We start from the raw sequence: 22,783 nt of genomic DNA, 5'->3' as shown, positions 1-22,783 counted from the left end.
TTATATATAATAATTGAATAAAACGCATATATTATTATATAATACAATGTAATTTGTGAATGTAATTCTTCTTTAAAAATAAGCAATTTAATGCGAAATTGTTTCCTACAAGATCCATATTATGTATGCCATAAAAATAAAACAACAATCGAATGATAAATAATTTATTACAACAATAATTGTATACATTGTACATACATAAAAAAACCGACCAGCAGCATACAGGCTTAAAAAACATCACTCTGACGCCATTATTAAGAAAAAAAAAACAAATTCATTTAAAAAAAAGCCCTTTTGACAAAACCTACTTTTAAAAAGAGAACTACCAAGATATCAGTCTGCAAGAAGTGGCTGGTGGAGAGAAGCGGCATCCAGTATTTATAGTCAGTTGGACGGGTCAGGTGCATTTTATTTTAGATTCATAGAATTGTACAGTTAATCAATTAGGAACCTGTTTACTTCAGACCTTTTGATATAAATACTATCTTTTCAAGTGAATTACTGGTAGGCAACCATTAACTTTGGCAAGATTTTAAAGTAGAGAAGTCTTATTAAACGCAAGGCCGTTATCGATAGTTTTGCTAACTTGGGTTGTAGATATATTTTATTCAGCTACAATCCACCTTTATATCCTGGCAATACTAATTAGCGAAATGTTTATCAAGCTACCGCTTTAACAAAACTTCTGGCTTTATGCGGGCTTTTAGATATTGATGCCTACAGTTAATCGTTTATGCAATCGAGTAATTACTCGGATATGGCTACTTTGCCGATTTTGATTGACTTTTTCGTTCGCCTCCCTAGATACTCTCTTAGAATAATCACTACCTTACTAGCCAAACTCGATAGTATATTTTTCTAATTAATTTTGTATCGATAAAAAAGATAATCATTTTACAGTCAGAGTAAGACAATCTTCATCAGTTTTCTAATTCATTTCTTCATCAAGTCTTAAGCTCTTAGTACCTTTTGAATCTAAGCATCAAATCATTGCGACGCAATATGTCATTCTCGATCGGTAAAGCAGATAATTACTCATACTGAGCACACGAAAATAGATCTTAAGGTGACGAACCTTTTCTTACCCCGACTGTACATTGACTGTATAAGAATGTCTCTGTCTCTGTCACTCGCGTAGAATTGTATATTGCCATTGCATTCACACCTTTAGGTCCTATTTGGGTTTCCATTTCGTGTTGGTAAGTTCGAAATCGGAATTCAAGTTCAATTCTTATGTTATTAAATTGGATTCGTTAGTTTATTGTCATCTATTGTGGAATATAGACTACGGTCTTCTCTTTCTTTATACTAAACAATGTTTTCCAAGTAGTTTTCACCTGTGGTTACGCCCACGTGTGGGGGGATAAGTTAGGTACTCTGAAAATTCCTGTATACCTGTTTTGTATGCAAATGAATCACAATCTTATTATGTAGTTAAGAAGCCTAACAAAAAAAACAGTAACATTTATAAAATTAATTAAGATTAAAAAAAAAATAAGACCCTGGCTGTATGTAATACGGTCAATGCCCGAAATTCTTTTTGTTCCCTTTTTTAAAAAAGAAATAAAAAAATCCCTCGTTTGCATTACCTGAGCCTCATCTTGTGCTAATAATTGAATTAGAAAAAAAATAACCTTTTTTATAAATATTTGTAATGTAAAAGTATAGATTACATAAAATGTCGTACAACAGCTTTTATTACATATTTTATGTTATGACAACACTTCATTTGGTAAAACGTGCTCGTATTTGCATTATTTTATAAGAAATATTATTATTTAGCTTATTTTTACACATGGCAAGTATTTCCAATACAAAAGATCCTGCGCTGAGCCAAATCACATCTCAAATATATATGTGTGTGGTTGGGATCTACAGAATACTACTTGAACGCGTATTGTGCTTAAGACATCTGTTTTTCAACTTATTGGTTTTAAATTCAATACAAAATTAAGTCCAAAAAGGTATAATTTATTAGTTGACAACTTTGCACTATCTTCCAACCATTTAACAAATTGTGCTTCCAAGTTAATATGAGACAAATATTATAAAGATTTCCCTCTACGAACATGTTGTACCAAGTGAAATATCACATAAAACTGAGATACAATATCACACTCGACAACGCAACATATTTTTAGTGGAGCAACACTTTAAATAAGGAATAAAAAATAAAATCGAAAACAACCTACGCATATGTAGTAACATTTATAAACTTATATTGACGCTGGTAAGCCATTTGAATCAACTGATCCTACCAAAAATATTACTCAGTATTACCACGGCGCACATCACTATACCGAGACCTGTGAGAATCTGATTACCGTCCACCGTTGTATTTGGTGGTTCATCCCTCTTCTCATCTTCAACTTCCTGGTGGACTGCTGATAGTACTTTAGCAAGCTCCGCTTCTGACTTGGCACTATTTTTCGATGCGACTATTATCAAACGCTTCAGTTCACGGATTTGGGTCTCTATCACGTGATCTTGGTGGTTCAGGTGGTCTGGGGAGTAATGAATTTAATTATGGGGAGGGGGTGTGTGGCTTAACTTAGGTATAATTGATATACTCTATAATAGACTATTTGACTGGTTTTTAAAATACATTTTATCTTATTCAGTAGAGGTTAAGGAACCCAGTAAAAGTAGATTTTTTTATTTCTAGTACATATTTGCCAAAAAATATCATATTAAAAATTCCTTATTTAAATAACGCGCGCAAACGCTACTTGGACAATATGGCGCTGCAGTGGGGTCAGTGACATCACTTTACTGTATTTTAATCTGTTGTACATATAGTAGAAAAGCAAGGTTTACAAGAAAGTGACTTCATCATAAGCCCGGCCAATCAGGAGCGTTTTGTGTCACATTAATTATTATTTTCAAGTTTCGTTAGTAAATAACCATTTTTAAACTTTTAATCTACACTGATTACAATAATTCACAATTTATTTTTCGCATTGTCAAAAAGCCTATTATAATGGATTGAGTTTTTTGCTGTTAAAATTTGTTTTAAAACTAGCATGATGATTGAAAAGCGTTTATGTGCTTTTATTCGACATTAGGGCTTTGTGTGATTTTCCTGGGCCACCCACATCAATAATCACCCAAATTGACCACCAATCATTAATACTATGTACTGGCTTCAAGTTACTACTACTTACTACAGGTATAAGAGAGATGACATTACATTATGGGCGTTTTAGCATAGCCAATACAAAGATTGGTTTATAATTTATATATTTCCAATGTCTATGGTAAGGTACACTCAAATGACACATAGTCTTTTGCTAAATAAAAAAAAATCTTACCAATCAAAGATGCCTGTTTTGTGACTAGATTATTGATGTTCTCCTGCATCGACGTCAAATTAGTTGCAAGTTGCTCCTTTAAGGGACAGATAAATAAATATCAGTTAAGTGACAAGGACTATATTCAGAAAAAAAAAACATTTTAATTCACATTAAAATTTAATCATTTTAAATAATAGTATAAAATGTCTTAAATTTATTTCTAAAAAATTTGTGTTGTTAAAAAGTGCTGTTACTATTTTATATTCATTTATTAATAATATAAATAAGAAAAATAAATACGCAGCCGGTAGGATTCGAACCTACGCTCCCAGAGGGAATCTGATTTCGAGTCAGACGCCTTAACCACTCGGCCACGACTGCTGTTTCTATTACTAGTGAAAATGTACATCAATTCAATACAAATAACATACAGTTATTGCTTTCTACCTTCCATCAATAATATTAGGATAACATATCAATATGATATACAACATATGGGAGGCGACATATTACATAACATTTATTATTGAATTGGCATTTTTTTACAAAAATAATATGTCCTGACTGAAATTAAACGTAGCCTTAAAATTTGGTAAGCATTATTGTTTTTTTTTTTTTAAAACCGTCTATCAAATATGGATTGAAAGTTTTATGGGTCCTCATGGGTAATATCCGCCAATTTTTAATTTAGAAACATGAAACTTCGTTTTTGGTGTATTGACTAAAAATTAAAAGATACACATTTCTAGCGTCTCTAGATATTCTACCCTTTTTTTTACTTTTTTTTCTCGCTGGAAAAACGCTTTTCGCGCTTCCCCCACGTGTTGTAAAAAGGGGGGGGGGGTGTGACTCCCCGGTTCCCTGGACACCGAGTGCGCCAAGGTCCGCCGGGTTTACCCACTAAAAAACCAGCGGTACCCTCTCCGTCTTTCGGCGGGCGCCACGGGATCGCTTACGCATGCTACCGTGACGAAGATATTCTACCCTAAGGGGTTACATACACCAATGTAAAGAGGTCTTATGCTAACGTAATATTTGAAATGAATCTGTAAATATATTGAACTAGCACGAGAGCAAAGCCCCTTGGAAAAACTAGTTTCCAATAATGACCAAAGTCGATTTTGGAACATTGGCGGTCAACATTCAATAATCTATGGAAATATTATAAATGTGAAAGTCACTTTATCTGTCTGTCTCTTTTTCACTGTCAAATCAATGAAAAAAATGTCAAAGCTTTATAGCTGAGATGGCCCAGTGGTTAGAACGCGTGTATCTTAACCGATGATAGCGGGTTCAAACCCAGGCAAGCACCACTATATATATGTGCTTAATCTGTCTTTATAATTCATTTCGAGCTCGACGGTGAGGGAAACCTGCATGTGTCTAACTTCATCGAAATTCTGCCACATGTGCATTCCAACAACCCGCATTGGAACACCGTGATGGAATATGTCCTAAAACTCTCTTTAAGAGGAGGTAAATTTCCCACTGCTGGGACTTAGTCCCACATATTGTGGAAATGTGGGACTTAGTCCCAGCAGTGGGAAATTTAATTTACAGGCTGTTACTTTTATTTTTTTTAAATCAACGAATCGAATTTGACGACATTTGCTATTAAGCAACTTTGAACTCCAAGGACGGAAGGCTACCTTTTTGCCTGAAACATGATGTTTAGTTGATAATAATTAATTCCATGTATACCTGGTAAGCGAATTCAGTCTTCATAGCATCAGCGATGTCAGCCCGGCTCGCGGAGCCGCCCCCCGCGACTGTGTACAGCACGCTCGCGCTGCGGGCCATTTGTTGCTCCATCATGTCACGAAACTCGGCCATCTTGAGACGATTGTTCACCGTCGAACCGGCTATCCCGAGGACCGTGCCTGTAAATAGTAATCGTTAATGGCGCGTGTCAAGTGGCAGATCGATTGAGTCTGACCCGTTGGGCTATTCAGTTGGGCTATTGCACCCCCTCCTAAAACAAGAAATAAGGAGGGGGGGGTAAACAAGGATATTAGCAGTTACGAATTCCTTCATTAATTTGGGGTATTGATCTTATTACTTTTTTAAAAAAAAAGTGTATTCGTTTCAATAAAAAAATCTGCTTTACCAATTTGTTCAATCTAATCGTTTGTTAAATTGTAAAAATATTAAAAACTAGTCACCCGCGCCTGCTACGCACGGGTCCAATTTTTATATTCAACATATAGATTTCATATTATGCTTACAACGTGGCATTCATTTATAAATAGTAATCGTTAATGGCGCGTGTTAAGTGGCAGATTGATCGAGCTTTGTGCTATTCAGTTGGGCTATTGCACCCCCTCCTAAAACAAGATAAGGAGGGGGGGGGTAAACAAGGATATTAGCAGTTACGAATTCCTTCATTAATTTGGGGTATTGCTCTTATTACTCTTGACGTGACAACGTCTTATAAATTGGTTTGCCGGGTGACACTTCAAGAAACTGCGTTACGCTCCGCTCACGTTATGCGCTCACAATGAGAGCGAGTGAGAGGCACGCGTGCCTTCCACTCGAGCACGGTTAGCCCGCCTAGGAGCGAGAGAGACAGACAATTAGAATTATTTTACCACTCAAAGTCGTTGTCACGTAATACTTTCGCCCGTATACCGACTTTATAGGCAAACAATTTTTTACAAAGAAAAGTGTATTCGTTTCAATAAAAAAATCTGCTTTACCGATTTGTTCATTCTAATCGTTTGTTAAATTGTAAAAATATTAAAAACTAGTCACCCACGCCTGCTATGCAATCCAAGTCCAATTTTTTTATTCAACATATAGATTTCATATTATGCTTAGGTTTGAACCCGTAATCACCGGTTAAGATACACGCATTATAACCACTGGGCCATCTCTAAGAGCAGTAACTCACCAAATATAGAGGCGACGATATACCAATACTTGTTGCGTTCAGCATGCGCCCTCTCCCTCTCGTGGCCGAGCTTCACGGCCGAAGACATCGTTGCGAACAGCTCCCTTTCTTCCCTCTCAGCGTCGGAAAAAAGCGTCCTCAGCGCTCGTTCTTGTATGATTAACTAGGAGAAATATTTTTTTAACGTGGCAACACTGACTTCTTAATTTAATGTCATTAAATTAATTTAATGTCATTAAATTACATAAATATTCCATACTCCTATCACGAAAACTCGTCTTGGAAAACTGGCTCCGATAGTGCGCATATGTGCTCGACATAATGAATTGACAAAAGTTATACATGGCATTGACATCTTTCATGATAGCTTCATTACTTTAAAAAAAAAGCTCATGGATTACTTTTTGTTAGCTAAATAGTGCGTTAAATTCCTGTTGTTTTTTTGTTTTCTTTATTTTTTGTTTTTCTGTTATTTAGTTGTTGTGTTCATAAACGACGAAAGCATAGGGCAATAATCTTTTTTTAAATTGTATATTATATTTTAATTTCAATTTTAAATTAACATGTTGACACGATACACTGCGAATGTTATGTATACTTGTAATCGATGTACATATCCGAAGTTGTTTTTCTTTTTTTGGATGTTGTGTAAGCCATCAATTAATATGTATATTGATAGTGTACTTATTAAATAAAAAAATAAATAAATGTCAGTAACATTCGATTTAAAAAAAAAAACTATTGTAAGTGAAATATCTGTTCTGAATTAATTATTTAAATTTTTATGCCGCTCCTATATCACGTACAGGCAGGCTTACACATTAAGGTTTCCTCAACATGTTTTCCTTTTTTTATGGAATAGGTTGGCGGAAGAGCATATGGGCCACCCGATGGTAAGTGGTCACCATTACCCATAGACAAAGAAGCTGAAAGAACTATTAACTATTCCTTACATTGTCAATGTGCCACCAACCTTGGGAACTAAGATGTTATGTCCCTTGTGCCTGTAGTTACACGGGCGCGCTCACCCTTCAAATCGGAACACAACGATACAGAGTACTGTTATTTGGCGGTAGAATAACTGATAATTGGGTGGTACCTACCCAGACGGGCTTGCACAAAGCCCTACCACCAAGTAAATTACAATTACTAATTGTGAAATAAAGAATCACACTACTAATTCTAAATATATTCTATATGTCAAACTTAAAACATTTCTTTTATATTTTTAGGTATTAGGTTATATAAAATAAATAAATTAATTCAATGAAATGTTTTAATCTAGAGAAATATAAATGTTTATGTTAATTTTTGTTTAGATGGTTAATGCTTTAATATTTATTTTCTAATTATTAATTAATAATATTTCTTGATTATTTAATAGTTTAGTCGAATTGTTATATGTATTCGTTTTCACTTAAAATATTTTATAAAATGTGTATTGTAATGTTATAAGTGCATGCCGAGACTACCTGTAATTAGTAGAACATTTTCCTTTATTCAAGTTCTTATATTGTATGTATTCAATGTGTTATTGTATCTACTGTTGGTTGTCCTAAATAAATAAATATAAATAATCACGGAGGTCGTCGCAGGTATTGTCTTACTTTGTGTTCTTCAGTACACAGCTGGAGATACTTCTCGTCGCCTTTCATCGTGTTTTGCATTTCTGCGTGAAGCTCCTTTAATCTGGCCTCGATTGAGGCCAGCTCCCTTCCCAGATCACGTCTGTGGTTTTGGGCGCTGACGAAACGTTCCTTTAAAGGAGATAATGAGAAATTATAAGATTTTAAATTAACATGGTTATTTTTAATACTAAAGTTATTGATTTCGGGATATTTACCATGTTTTTTATTTTTATTCGGTGGAGCTCGATATTTCGACATTATCTACGAATGTACGTGAGTTTCGTTTGCAAAACACGGGATCGAGTGTCGAGTGTACATAAAATAAATATAACTAGTGACAACGGTAGGGGTGAAAGTGACGATAGTAGTGGTGACCGGTGTTTACGCAGCAAACGTACGAGAGAGGAGGTAGCCCGATACGGACACTTCTAACATTATCAACATCTAACCGCAAACTTCTCGTGAACAAGACATTCGTAGATAATGTCGACATATCGAGCTCCACCGAACGAAAATAAAAAAAACATGGTAAATATCCCGAAATTAATAACTTTAGTGATAAAAAATTAGTTTGTATGGAAGCTGTTGAAGGACCTCTGGCTTAATGACGTTGCTTTTGCTGTATATTATGTATCACATAATAATTAAATATATCGATATAATGGCGTATACAGGTGTGCAAGGACCCCGTTACTGTTCGATATAACTTAGATGTAGCATCGGTAAAATTCGTAAAACCGATCACATCCGAATTGAGTACGCTATCCCAAATCATCAATATTTATTTCTTATGTGAATACGATCTTTACACAAACGTAATAACTTGTAATATCATATGACCTAACATATTCGTCAATTTGACACGTCGATTTACATGCACTTGCTTTCTTGAGTTGACCTGACGCGAGAATCTATAGCGACGAATAGCGTCGAATGGCGCGATAGGGAGCTATTTCTGTTGGTTGTGTAAATCAGCAGTAATCGGTTTTAATTTATTAAGCGATGCTACATCTAAGTTGTCTCGTACTATTCAAAATTATAGATAGAAAAATATATATCTTGTATCAAGGTTGAAGTTTCCTAAATTCAGGAGTTGGCGAGTTGTTGGACCCGCTCATTTCAAAGCATAGGTTAAAGGAGCCTTTGTGCACTGCACCATCTATTGCTATTATAGCTATGCTATATGTCCAGAATAATTAAATGACTATTGCGTAATTATTATTATGAACTGTGTGAATTATAACAATAAAAATAAAAGTTTGGAAACTATAACATAGAACAGTTTACAATAGGAAAATGAAAAAAAAAAATTACCTAGAGTAGCCATAATCCTTTTTTCTTATGGGATCATTTTTACTGAATACATTTTACTGTAGGGGCAATAATTAAATTTTATTATAACAATAATTTAACCGACTAATTTATAATTTTATATTAGTATAGATATATGAACATAAATTATATGAGATATATAAGATTAAATAATCTCTATTGAAATAAAGATAAAAAAGGAAATGGTTTTCTATTAGGTGAAATATTTTTATAGCAATCAAACTTTCATATAAAATATATATATTCTTTATAATTTTGAGATGGACTCATTTGAACTCAGATAGGCATTGTATTTGGGAAAAGGTATTTCATTCCCATTCCACCAAGCTCATATGTACAGTAGTTAGGTAAATATTTAATTTTAATATATATTTAAAGCAAATATCAAAATATACTTTATTCAAGTAGGCTATTACAAGCACTTTTGAATTGTCATTTAACAAATTATATTAAGTGAAGCTACCACTAGTTCAGAATGCAGATCCTACAGAACAACCGGCAAGAAAGTCTGAAGTTTTGATTCAACATTTAAAAATACAGTCATGTTAGTTAAATTCAATTATGTATGTATGTAATATTTCCTGCCTGGAAGTCAACAAGTATTAATTCAACACTTTTTTTATCATCTGTATATGCAAGAAGGCATTGTGCGAATGATTTGAATTTTTTAAATGAAAAAGTTAATCTTATCCTCACTTCCTGTGCACACACAATGATTATCACAGATTTTATCAAACTATGAATATACATAATACAATTGTAAATATATTGTCACGTAACAGTGACTATTTCTATTTTGTTAAAATAGCTTTAGTCTAGCTTAAAGAATATAGCTATAATGTAAATAAATTATTACATAAAGTAACTGTAAATTTCCCACTGCTGGGCTAAGATCTTCTGTCCCATTAAGGAGAGGGTTTGGAACATATTCCACCAGACTGTTCCACGCTGTTGGTGGAATGCACATACACACAAATTAAGCAAATATATGTATAGTGGTGCTTGCCTAGATTTGAATGCGAAATCATCGGTTAAGATGCATGAGTTCTAATCACTGGGCCATCTCAGCTTATTTAAATTATTACATATTATTAATTATATCTTTATAATAAAGACATGCATAATTACATGATGGTGGAAGTAGAATTTTTTTATGCAAACAGGGTCCCATAATTATAGAAAAAAATATTATAAAAATACTTAATAAATAATTAATTATATAATAAATATTTTCTGTGTAAAATATAGTTTATAAATGGACTTTGGCTCCATCTGGAAGTAGGTACAGATATTAAATAATCAACAGGTCATACTAATCTTAACTTACATTCCAAATTCAAAATTGAGTTTGTTATACTATTACACTATCTACTATTCCACAGATAATCATGAAATTTTATAGATACTTTGTCAGGGGTACACAAAAGGGCATGGAGTACCTCGCACAGCCAAAGTCAGGTGGTGGAAATTAGTATTATATCATGGCAAGGAAAACAATGAATATATTAAAATTAACACTGTCATCTAAGCTTATTTTTGTCAATTTATTATTGGACTGCCGAGTGACATTGATTTACAACAATGTTTAAAACAAACCTGTGCTTCGATGACCGTGTTCTGAATCGCCATAATCTCTTCGATACCCGTGAATTTTTCATATCTCGATACTAGTTCTTTGACCTTACCAGTAATACTACCCTGTTTGAACTTCTCGGCTATTTCTGAAACTTTCGAAGCCGGGTCATACTTTATGATAAGCTGATCGACTTTTTCACGACTGCTGGCTTTCAACTGCGGGAAATGGAATTTATCCCTCACTCTTTGCGCGACTTGGCGAAGCTTGTCGGCCATTTTTTCATAATAATATTGTTGTTTTCGTTGTAATATTGATGGTCTAATTTTCTGTTAACATTTTGCGGGTTATGATATCATCTCTGACTGACACTTATGACAGTCATTTACCATCTATCAAGATCAAGAATTGACTTTATAAATTTGACTTTTATAAATGACAGTGGCATTTGAAATAGAGTCATTCATTATTATTGAAAGTACCTTTAAAAATTGGTTTTGTTCCGCTAAATTACTTTTGCTGGTACTTCTCAGGTCCGAAGTTAATATTTCCGAAACTCATAAATAGTTTCTATATCTAATTTTTATAAATAGTTTTTTTTTTATATCTAGGAGTGTTATTTGAAATCAATTGATTCAATTATGGTTATCATGTAAATATGTATAATCTAGTTATTAGATAATTATAATAACAACATATAATCAACATAACTGTTTTAGGTTAGAATTATATAAAAAAAAGTTAATTGCTTGTTCTACTCCCACTTGGATAAATATAGTAAGCGAAATAGCATATCATATCTGTTATGTATGTCATTTTCGAGATGTAATTTGTTTACAAGATCGACTAAATTAGTTACTAACCATAAAAAGTTTTCAAATCATCTAAACAAAATACTAATAATGCCTTATTCTACCCCCTAAAGAAATAATTTATCAAGATTAAAATTAATTGCTGCTATCAAAATAGCTATCAGCTCCTTTTATTCGCTCGCAATCGATTTAGTATGTTGAGTATATCTAGTTAATAGGAAAAATAAATAAATATTATACACAATACTTATACACATAATATCTACCTGAATTGCATTTTTTTTGATTATGTGGGTAGGAGATACTATCTTAGGCTGATGGTCTCACAGCCAATCAACAGATAAAAAATGAGCAATTGTTGTAGTTTATTATAAGTTTTTTATTGAAATAAAAACACATTCAGTGGCAAATGGGGCACTTGATGGTAAGTGATCACCGCCATTGTAAGGTTTATTAACCATCCCTTAAATGTTAGGTAACTAAGGCATAAGGGCCCTTGTTGCTTTGGCTCACCCTACATACTAGAACATTAAAATACTATACACGATTGCAACCATAAGCGGAGAAAAGCCTAATAACTATAATTTGACAGGAAGTTGGGGTGGGTTACTAGTTGTATTATAAATAAAGATATTAAGGGATTGCATTAGAAATTCGCATCCCGAATTTTAGATTGGGGAAGGGGTGGGGGGTAAGGGGAGGTAGTGTAGTACCTACACCACCACTCCCCACGCGCGGAAATCATTAGTTTTTTTTTCAATTTTTAAATTTCAATACTAAAATCATCAAAATTCGTACTGTTAGTTAAATTTTGGAAGCGGAGAGATATAAAATTCCAATTATTGGTATACAATGTGATTTCTGGCGCGTTCAGCGTTTGGTCATAAAATCTAACCTAACCTAGGTTAGGTTAGGTTAGATTTTATGACCAAATTTTATCCTTTGCTGCTATAACTATCTACTATTTTTGTTGCTGGAGTGGCTTCGCCACTCCTGTGCCCCTCACAGCTGTTAATTTTGGGTGAAAAATAGAAACAACAATAGGTATATTTTAGAAATTTATAAGAACCATTTATCTGTATATATACTTGACTACATTTAATAATGCGATAAATGGATCTTTTTTTATATTTATTGTTATATTGTATTCTATTATCATGTTCGTAAAATCTTCTGGGTGATTATTATTTTCTTTACAAAAGAATCACTTCACTATAAAATTAAATTAAATTTTTACACGTTTTTTTTTATAAATTAAAATAGTATTTGTTAAAATATAATACAGAAAAAAGCTAATAAACATAAAAATTATGATTTAAGGTTAATTATAATGTAAAATATCGATCCGTTACACGTAACTTTAAACGCACATTAAAAAAAAAAAACTATGGGTTTCCTCGGGTTGGGAGTGGTAAATTTCGAGAGAGGAGAGCAACCCCTTTAAGAAACAACCCCTACTATTATCGAATTCGGGATGCGAATTTCTAATGCCGACCCGATATTAATCTTAATGCACAACATTGCTGGATTATCTAGCATATCTCGTAAAATTCCTAAATCTAATGTTTGTTTATATTTATTTATACTCCGATTGGAATGGCTATACGCAGCGGTAGAATATCTGAAATAAAATTAAAGAAAAAACAACCTTTTTAAAAACAAGCTTTTATTATTTGTTTATAAAATGAACTAAAAAGTTAAAAATAAATTAACTCTAAAAAGAAATATAAAACTTTGTAACTTGATTGTAACCTTTAACGACAAATAAGCGTCTTCGTCTAGGACAAAATAATTCCATATTGTACAAATTTATTTAATTTTAACACTAAAACTTTTCACCATACATAATTATGCAATCTCGTCCCCCCTTATCATGACTGAATGACTTTTTAGTTCATTTTATAAACAAATAATAAAAGCTTGTTTTTAAAAAGGTTTTTTTTTTAAATTTTATTTTTAACTTTTTAGTACCTCTATTTTTAATTCTAGTTACGATATAGTATCAAAGTACTCGTCAAGACTAATCCAATGAGCCCAAACTCGATGGGGTTGTGTCGTTTAATTACGGAGTTCCTATGGCCACCTTCCAGCTCCATCATCAGATCGGCTCTATGACACAATAACATTGCATTGTCATCCGATTTATACATGCATTCTAAATTTCAGCTCAATCGGAAACCGGGAAGTGGATCAAATTTAAGTTGCAAGATTTGATTACAGAACGACAGACAACGGGACAGGTGAAACTAAATAAAAGCTTGTAAAAATAGTGGGTAGTACCTACCTCGTTGGCTCAGAGTCGTTATTATTACATTTAAATAAAATTGTTTGTTATCGCATCAAATTGTTTGTAATAATGCATTAAATCTATTGATCCGTGTTCTATGTAAATAATGAAAGAATTTTCCCTATTTACTTTCCATTAATAAGTTATCACCAATTAACACTGCCTCTGTAAATGCATGTAAGTCAACAATAATAATGTTTTATATTAAAGGCAGTATTTATAAAAATAGTGTCGAATCCAACCATTTTCTTTATCTCTCTGGAAAAACGCTTTACGCGTTTCCCTACGTGAAAGTGGGAGGGTACATGGGACTCGACGGTGCCCTGGACGCCAAGTGCGTCCTGGTACAACGGGATACCCTCTAAAAACCCAGCGGTAACTTCTTCGGTGCCACGGGAACTGTCGCATGCTACCGTGACGCCCTAAACTGGAGTAACCATGGGTAATGCTCATCTAAAACCTTTACCCTTTTAACATCTTAAAATCATTTTCTTCCACTAATATTGACCTTTAGGGTCCTATACCCGACATCTGTTTGTCACCAAGCTTTATGTCTTATGAACAGTGATAGTTGGATAAATGAAAAATTCAGAGATAATGATGATAATGATCTAAAAACAAGATAATAACAGCATAAATAAGCGTGGAAAAGAGTATGATGAAAATGAACAAATTTTATAAAATACCACATAAAATAATACGTAAAAAGACAATTTTATAGATGCCTGAAGCTACGCACCAAGATACGTACAACGATATGGAAGGGGCCAGCCGGCTACAGAACGAGTGGAAGGCCACAAACACGATGGGCAGACGACAGGAGCAAGATATAGAAATTTATGGTAATCTCTGAAGGCCTTCATCTGAAGAGATTCTTGCCAATACACTTTGCATTGTATTATTTTTTTTACAAATTTTCTTTTTATATACAACAACAACAACAGCTTGTAAATTTCCCACTGCTGGCTTCTCCTCCTCTCCCTTTGAGGAGAAGGTTCGGAATATATTCCACCACGCTGTTCCAATGCGAGTTGGTGGAATATACATGTGCTAGAATTTCTTTGAAATTAGACACATTCAGGTTTCCTCACGATGTTTGCTTTCACCGTCAAGCACGAGATGAAATATAAACACAAATTAGGCACATGAATATTCAGTATTACCTGCCTGGGTTAGAACCCGCGATAATCGGTTGAGACTTGAGATGCACGCGTTATAACCACTGGGCTAAGGCTATTGAGAAAAAATAATAATAATGCTAAATACAGGTTCTTATATTTACTACTGTAAATAAATTATAGCTTAAAATAAGAAATTATGTAATTTAAAATTCATTATATTAATATGATTAATATTACTTATTTAACTTAATGAACAAAATAATATAATTTAATAATATAAAGATTATTTTATTTTATATAATAGTTAAATATGTACGTATAATGTATAACTCACTTGGAAATAATTAAAAGTCTTTTTTATTTTACTTTTATATCTCTTGTTATTTTGCTTTTACTTTTCTGATTATTTATTTATTATTCAACCGACTTCAAAAAGGAGGAGGTTGTCAATTCGTCTGTATTTTTTTTTTCATGTTTGTTACCTCATAACTTTTCACAGGGTGGACCGATTTTGATAATTTTTAAGTGTTTTTCCCGTGTGGTCCTATTTTAATTAATTCCGGTTCTGATGATGGTATCCATATGAAAACGATATAAGTCTTAAATTTTATTTATGTATGTGCGCGATAAATAGGTTAATAACTCAAAATTGCGCCAACCAATTTTGGTGATTCTTTGTTTTATTATAAAGTTTGGTAAGGTTCTGAGCATAGGATCCATGACAAAGTAACGAAACGGAAGGGAAAGTAACAATTATTCTTTTACTTTTATCACCTGTAATTGAGGTACCACTTCTTTTATTTTCTATTATACGAACTGTGTGCTATCATGTATCGGTGTGTACTTTGTTGGTGATCTAATAAATTAAATAAATAAATTAAATTCTAAAGAGCACGTTCGCGATACTCGGCCGTATCTATTATTTATAGGTTATTTGGATATAAGATCGTATTAATTTTTAGTGTTTATTTATTAATTAATGTAGTATTGATTTGTCGTTGTAACAAAAAAATGAAGTAAGGCTTGGCTGAAGAAAACGTCAGGAGTCACAAAAATCAAAATAAAATTTATTCAAGTAGGCTTTTACAAGCACTTTTGAATCGTCATTTAACAAGTAAAGCTACCACCGGTTCCGCACCGGAAAGTAGATTCTACAGAGAAGAACCGGCAAGAAACGCAGTAGTTACCCTTTTTTTTGACTTATAAAAATACAGTAATATTAGCTAATTACAATTATAAGTGAAATTTATCCTATCTGAAAGTCAACAGGTATTAACTCCACGCTTTTTTATCGTCTGCATAATACTATACTGAATAATATGCTTTCTTTACCAATGTACTTTTTACAAATTATTTAAATTTATGAAACAACAACAACAACAACAACAGCCTGTAAATACCCACTACTGGGCTAAAGACCTCCTCTCCCTTTGAGGAGAATGTTTGGAACATATTCCAACACGTAATAAATACACATGTGGCACAATTTCTATGAAATTTGTCACATGCAGGTTTCCTCATGATGTTTTCCTTCACCGCTGAGTACGAGATGAATTATAAAGACAAATTAAGCAAATGAATCAGCGGTGTTAGCCTGGGTTTAAACCTGCAATCATCGGTTAAGATGCACGCGTTCTAACCACTGGACCATCTCGTCCTGTTGTTCTTGTTGTTCAGAAATTTATGAAAAGAATGTCTGAAAATATTTCTAAATTCATTTTTCGTTAGAAGGGTCACAGTAATTAACAAATTGTTTCCCACACTGAGACTCACATTGTCAAATCACGACATTTTTATACCTTGACATTTTCAAGGTGAAACTCAAATATATAATTTAAACATACAAACATATACATAAATACATATGATATGCATATATACATATATCACCAGCGTTTAAGTCTTGTTCGTTAATTAATTAATATTGTTTATATATATATATATATATATATATTTTAATATTGAATGGTTCGATTTATTCTCAATTGAATAGACAAGCTTGTAAACCCTTTCTTTAAGTCATTTGGTGGTAGGGTTTTGAGTGGTAGGTCTGGATACCATTCACTCATCAGATATTCTGCCGCCAAACAACAGTATTCAGTATCGTACACATGGATTAGGGACATAAGATCTCAGTGCCCAAGGTTGGTAGTGCTTTGGCGATGTAAGGAAGGGTTATTTCTTACGGAATCATTGTTTATGGGTCGTGGTGACCACTCACAATCAGGTGGGCCATATACATATAGACTTATAATAAAATTTGATTTGTCTGTTTTTAATATTATTAGGTTGGGGAAAAAGTTTTTTCGCATATAGTATGTATGAACCTGTAATAAAATCTCTTTGGCTATACCATTTGTATCTGGCTGTTTTTGGTATCATTAAAAAGTTTTAATTTTAAAGAAGGCACTTCCAAATTCAAATTAGGAATTTGTGTGATTTTCATTTGTTTTTGTTGTTGTTAAAATGAGTGAATCTAAAGAAGAAATTCGATACATTTTAAAATTTTACTATAAAAAAGGTAAAAATGCAACTCAAGCCGCGAAAAAAATTTGTGATGTTTATGGACCTAATGCAGTATCTGAGAGAGAAGCGCAAGTTTTTTAAGCGTTTTAAAGCCGGAAATTTTGATATCAAAGATGCATCTCGCTCTGGTCGCCCTGTTACGGACAAAATTGATGCCATTTTTGAAAAAGTGGAGCAAGATCGGCATATTAGTAATTATGATGTAGCTGAAGAACTGGCAATTGACCACAAAACGGTTTTGACTCATTTGAATAAAGCTGGGTACACAAAAAAGCTCGATATATGGGTGCCTCATGAACTCACTGACAGAAACCTAATGAAGCGGTGAACTCATTTGTGATTCTTTATTACGACGTAATGAAACCGAACCATTTTTGAAGAAGCTGATAACTGGTGATGAAAAGTGGATCACATACGACAAGAACGTGCGAAAAAGATCGTGGTCAAAGGCCGGTCAAGCTTCACAGACTGTGGCAAAACCCGGATTAACTCGCAACAAGGTGCTGTGTGTATGGTGGGATTGGAGGGGCATCATTCATTATGAGCTGTTACCGCCCGGCAGGACCATCGATTCAGAACTGTATTGCGAACAATTGATGAGATTGAAGCATGAAATTGAGAGAAAGCGGCCAGAATTGATCAACAGAAGGGGTGTGGTTTTTCACCATGACAACGCTAGACCTCACACATCTTTAGCCACTCAACAAAAATTACGAGAGTTTGGCTGGGAGGTATTAATGCATCCGCCATATAGTCCTGACCTTGCACCTTCAGATTTTCATCTGTTTCGGTCTCTGCAGAATTCCTTAGGCAGTGTCAGGTTAACATCACGAGAGGACTGCCAAAACCACTTGTCGCAGTTTTTCGATCAGAAGCCCCAAAATTTTTACAGCAATGGGATCATGTCACTACCAACAAGATGGCAAAAAGTTATGGAACAAAATGGCACCTACATACTTTAGTCAAATGTAAATAAACTATAAAAAAAACTTTTTGAATTTTCATATAAAATACGAAGAAACTTTTTCCCCAACCTATTATAATAACCGCTTTTTACTATATGTTTAAGTATGTATGCACGGCACATAATATATCAAAATAATGTATTTTACAATGTTTGTCTGTCTATTTTTTCCGGCTAATCTCTGGAACGTCTGCACCGAATTTGACGGAGTTTTCACTGCCAGATAGCTAATGTAATAAAGAGTAACTAAGGCTACTATATTTTAGAATTATATATGAAATAATAAAAAAGTCACACTGTAATGGCTAATTCCACTTCGTCATCATGTGCGTCCCACGAACCTCCTAATACGACAAAAACTGGCTAATACAGAATTAATATAGTCCAAGATTTTAAGATATCCGCTCTGCATAAAATCCTTCTACGTGATTTTTCGATTGGATTATGTCGGAGGGTGCCCCCCAAGTATTAAACCGAGTTTCTGTCGCCAGAAACCGCGAGCGTTAGCCACCATCTTGGAAAACGTTTTTTTGCATATATCTCGGAAACGGTAAGTTCTACGTTAAAAACCGAAGAAATATTTTTCGTAGAGAACAAAATTTCCCACCTTTTTCATACCAAACTATCTATCCTATTGTTGATATTTTCCGATATATTTAAGTAAATAAAAAACTTTTTTTTTGTTTTTGTAAAGTAACTAAAGCACTTGGGTTATAGAAAATTTGAAGTAACGGCGAACCACAAACACGCAGGCCCAAGACAACATAGAAACTTATGACCTTTCTACATCGACTCGGCCGGGAATCGAACCCGGAACCTCGGGGTAGCGTACCCATGAAAACCAAACACACTACTCGGCCACGGAGGTCATCAAATTGCTATGCGCCACCAATATTGGCAACACTGATGTCAAATCCCTTGTGCATGTAGTTACACTGGCTCACTGACAAGACGAAACACATCTTGAGTATTTTGTTTGGTAGTTTAGTGATTAATTATAACTACAAACTCCTACCATTAAATATGCCCATAAATATGGCCTTGGTAAGTACTTGTACTGACCCTAATTCTTCCTAAAAGGAGAGGAGGCCTTTGACCTAGCAGACTTTCAGGCCTTGATCAGCTGTGGTAAATTTAAAGGAAGTTTAAAAAAAATAATTAATTAAGAAAAATGCAAATGAAGTCTTGATGTTCACGTTTAATTACGTTAAAATTAGGCAAATTTAATTACTATTACGTAATTATGCGTTGAAATTTACACATAGTTTTATATTGAGTAATCGTATAAGCGTTTGGTTAAGTTGCCGCCATTTTTGACATTTCTTTTCTTTTTTAAATTGACATAGGCATACGGGAGTCATTAAATGGTCTATGTAATCGAACTGGGTGGCTTTACATTTAATTTAATCTTGCACACGACGGGCATGGTAAAATGTACTAAAAAATAATATGAAAAAATATTTTTTATAAAGTTAGTAATTAAAATGAATTTATATAATTATAATGATAATGTAATGCAATATTAAGTTTACACGTTATGCAAAAAAAATAAGACGGGAGAGAGTGGTGGCGGAGGAGATTTTACATGATGGTAAGGCTAGTCCGTCTGGGTACGTACCACCCGTTCATCATTTATATTCTACCACCACCAGCAATATTCGGTATTAAAAGTTTTACAGGCACAAAGGACATAACATCTTAGTTTCCAAGTTTAGTAGCGATAGACGATAAAATGAATGGTTAATATTACAGCGTCATTGTCTATGGGCGTTGGGGACCACTTAAGGGTCCGCCCACACATGCAATAAAAAATGATACATAATAGCCTAAGAGAGCGTTATGCTCGTCTCAACAACTTGATCTTATTCCCGAGGCGCAACGTTACGTTACAAGCAGTTTGCCATATCGGTTAACGTCTATGGTATCGTAGCGTGAAATTATGCAGTTTATAACCTTCCTCATTAAAGCAACGAAATTTAAGACGGCAGTTTAAGAGAGCGCATGCCGTATAATCCGACACAACTTAGATGTAGCATCGGTAAATTCAATAAAACCGATCACAGCCGATTTACACAACCAATAGAAACAGCTCCCTATAGCGCCATTCCACGCTATTCGTCGCTATAAATTCTCGCGTCAGTTCAACCCGAGAAATCGAGTGCATGTAAATCGACGCGTCAAATTGACGAATATATTAGGTCATATGATGTTACAAGTTATTACGTTTGCGTAAAGATCAAATTCACGTGAGAAATATACATTGATAATGTGGGATACGTGGGATATGTGCGTAGTTAGTTCGGATATGATCGGTTTTACGTTTTTTGTCGATGCTACATCAAAGTTATGACGTACTACACCAACTATACCAAAATAATTTTCTTCATTACATTGTATAAAAAAAAGTCGCTTACCGCTGTCTGCCCCTATGTATCTTTGAAATTACGCAACGGATTTTGATGCGGTTTTTTTAATAGATAGAGTGTCCGTGATTTTTTTAAATATCGAAGAGATTTCTGAACGACTCACGAAGTCCGCGCCCTGCCTGTAGGATCAGAATGCGCGCGAAATCAAATATGACATCCGCTTTGCACCATTTACCTAATAAAATATATAAATATTGTTTTTTAAAGTTGTTAATTGATCTTATTCACATATATTAAAGTTTCTTTTGTTAAAATCTTTTTTTATTTATATACATGCTATAGTCTATTTCAACCACAAAAGTAATGAGTAAATCAAACAACTTTTGACATTGAAAGATCATTGTTCGATCATTGATCTTGAATATTCGCTATGGATTTGGAAAGAAAATGGCGGCGAAGTTAAAATCGGGACTTTGAAAGTTAAATCAATGTGAATATTGTTGTATTATGACTAAAAGCAAAAAAAGTTAGTAACAGCCTGTCAATTTCGCACTGCTGGGCTAAGGCCTCCTCTCCCATTAACCCTGTCCGGGTTTGGAACATATTCCACTACGCTGTTCCAATGCGGGTTGGTGGAATGCACATGTGGCAGAATTTCGATGAAATTAGACACACGCAGGTTTCCTCACGATGTTTTCCTTCACTGCCGAGCACGAGATGAATTATAAACACAAATTAAGCACATATATGTAGTGGTGTTTGTCTGGGTTTGAACCCGCAATCATCGGTTAAGATGCACGCGTTCTAACCACTGGGCCATCTCAGCTCTTTCTAACACTTATCATTTTAAAAGTGCTGTAAGTTGAGTAACCTTCAAAGTCTACCTAAGATACTGAGTTATCAAATCCAAGGTATCAATTTCTTTAAGAAGTTATCATGGTTACATTTTCACATCTCGGTTAAAACGAAAGAAGCTGCGTTATTTCTGGTCGTGTCTGATTGTGAAATTGGACTTTAAAAATCAGAAAGATAGTGTCTAATAATGTCTGTTTTCAGAATCATTACAACGCAGAGATCAAATAAATTAAGACCATAAGTCTAATACCGAATTGACAATGGTCTTTACTAATTAAATTGTGATTGTAATTATAAACACAAATTAAGCACATGTATATAGTGGTGCTTGCCTGGGTTTGAACCCGCAATCATCGGTTAAGATGCACGCGTTCTAACCACTAGGCCATCTCAGTTAATTATTATCATATATCTAGTTATCGTATATAGTAATAATACAAAAAATATAGTGCATGGTATAGCAGTGCAAAACTAATAATTATTTATCTTTGATTGAAAAAGGTTGCATATGTTACCGGCCAAACTAAACTCAAGGACTAACTAGTTTTGCCTAGGCTAAACTAGTTCTTACTATACATAGGATTCACTAGTATAGCTTAGTCTAAACTAATTTGTCCTAGTCTAAACATTAAAGTATTATAGAAAGTCAAAATTAAAAGATGGATTAAATAAAGTAATCTGTAATCCGTTTAGTCTATGCAAAACTAGTTTGTGCTGTCCGGTGTGGTCGGTAACATATACATATAGTTTCATAGGTGTAAAAGTTTAAGTACTCTTTGTAGGTTCTTCTAGATAGAAAGATCCTACATTTAATAAAGTTGCTCGGCAAATATTCTCATAACAGTGATAAATTTTATCAAAATCGACAAATCTTTTAACAAAGTACGTGACGCTGTTGTCTAGTTACACACACGCTTCTGAATTATAATATGTTCTGTAAAGATTTGTTAATTTTTTGTTTGTTTTTTTTTATTCCTTTATTTTAAGGGGTCTTTATAGTCAGCCTATAGGTCAGCTCCATAAAATAAAACTAAATCAATTTGAGAGAATTACAAACAAATTAATATATTTTAATTACTCAAACACTGGAAAGCTTTCTAAAATTATAATTAAAAACGCCAATATTAAATAAATTT

At 33.7% G+C, this 22,783-nt stretch overlaps 1 protein-coding gene and 1 non-coding gene across 2 annotated transcripts; both read right to left on the bottom strand.

Annotated features, from left to right (window-relative positions):
* Nucleotides 1–1,977: 1,977 nt before the first annotated feature.
* Nucleotides 1,978–11,116, bottom strand: LOC124541969. The gene is made up of 6 exons (XM_047119909.1): nt 10,740–11,116; nt 7,791–7,940; nt 6,184–6,346; nt 4,995–5,173; nt 3,312–3,387; nt 1,978–2,504 (listed from the first exon to the last, which is right to left on the bottom strand). Exons 1-6 carry the CDS (start codon nt 10,992–10,994, stop codon nt 2,245–2,247), a joined length of 1,083 nt encoding a protein of 360 aa, XP_046975865.1. The 5' UTR covers nt 10,995–11,116; the 3' UTR covers nt 1,978–2,244.
* Trnas-cga lies at nt 3,593–3,674 on the bottom strand. The gene has a single exon. It is a non-coding gene; the product is annotated as a tRNA-Ser (tRNA).
* Nucleotides 11,117–22,783: the final 11,667 nt, after the last annotated feature.

Source organism: Vanessa cardui, chromosome 29 (genome assembly GCF_905220365.1).
Source record: "Vanessa cardui chromosome 29, ilVanCard2.1, whole genome shotgun sequence".
NCBI classification, from domain to species: domain Eukaryota; kingdom Metazoa; phylum Arthropoda; class Insecta; order Lepidoptera; family Nymphalidae; genus Vanessa; species Vanessa cardui.
This window is presented reverse-complemented; position numbering and strand designations above follow the sequence as displayed.

Excerpts from the sequence above, each read along its gene's own strand:
- LOC124541969 (XM_047119909.1), bottom strand. The coding sequence starts at position 10,994 with ATGGCCGACAAGCTTCGCCAAGTCGCGCAAAGAGTGAGGGATAAATTC. Across the intron at positions 3,388-4,994 it reads AGACTGAATTCGCTTACCAG|GAGCAACTTGCAACTAATTT; the intron begins GTATACATGGAA and ends TGTCCCTTAAAG. Across the intron at positions 2,505-3,311 it reads AAAACAGGCATCTTTGATTG|ACCACCTGAACCACCAAGAT; the intron begins GTAAGATTTTTT and ends ATTACTCCCCAG.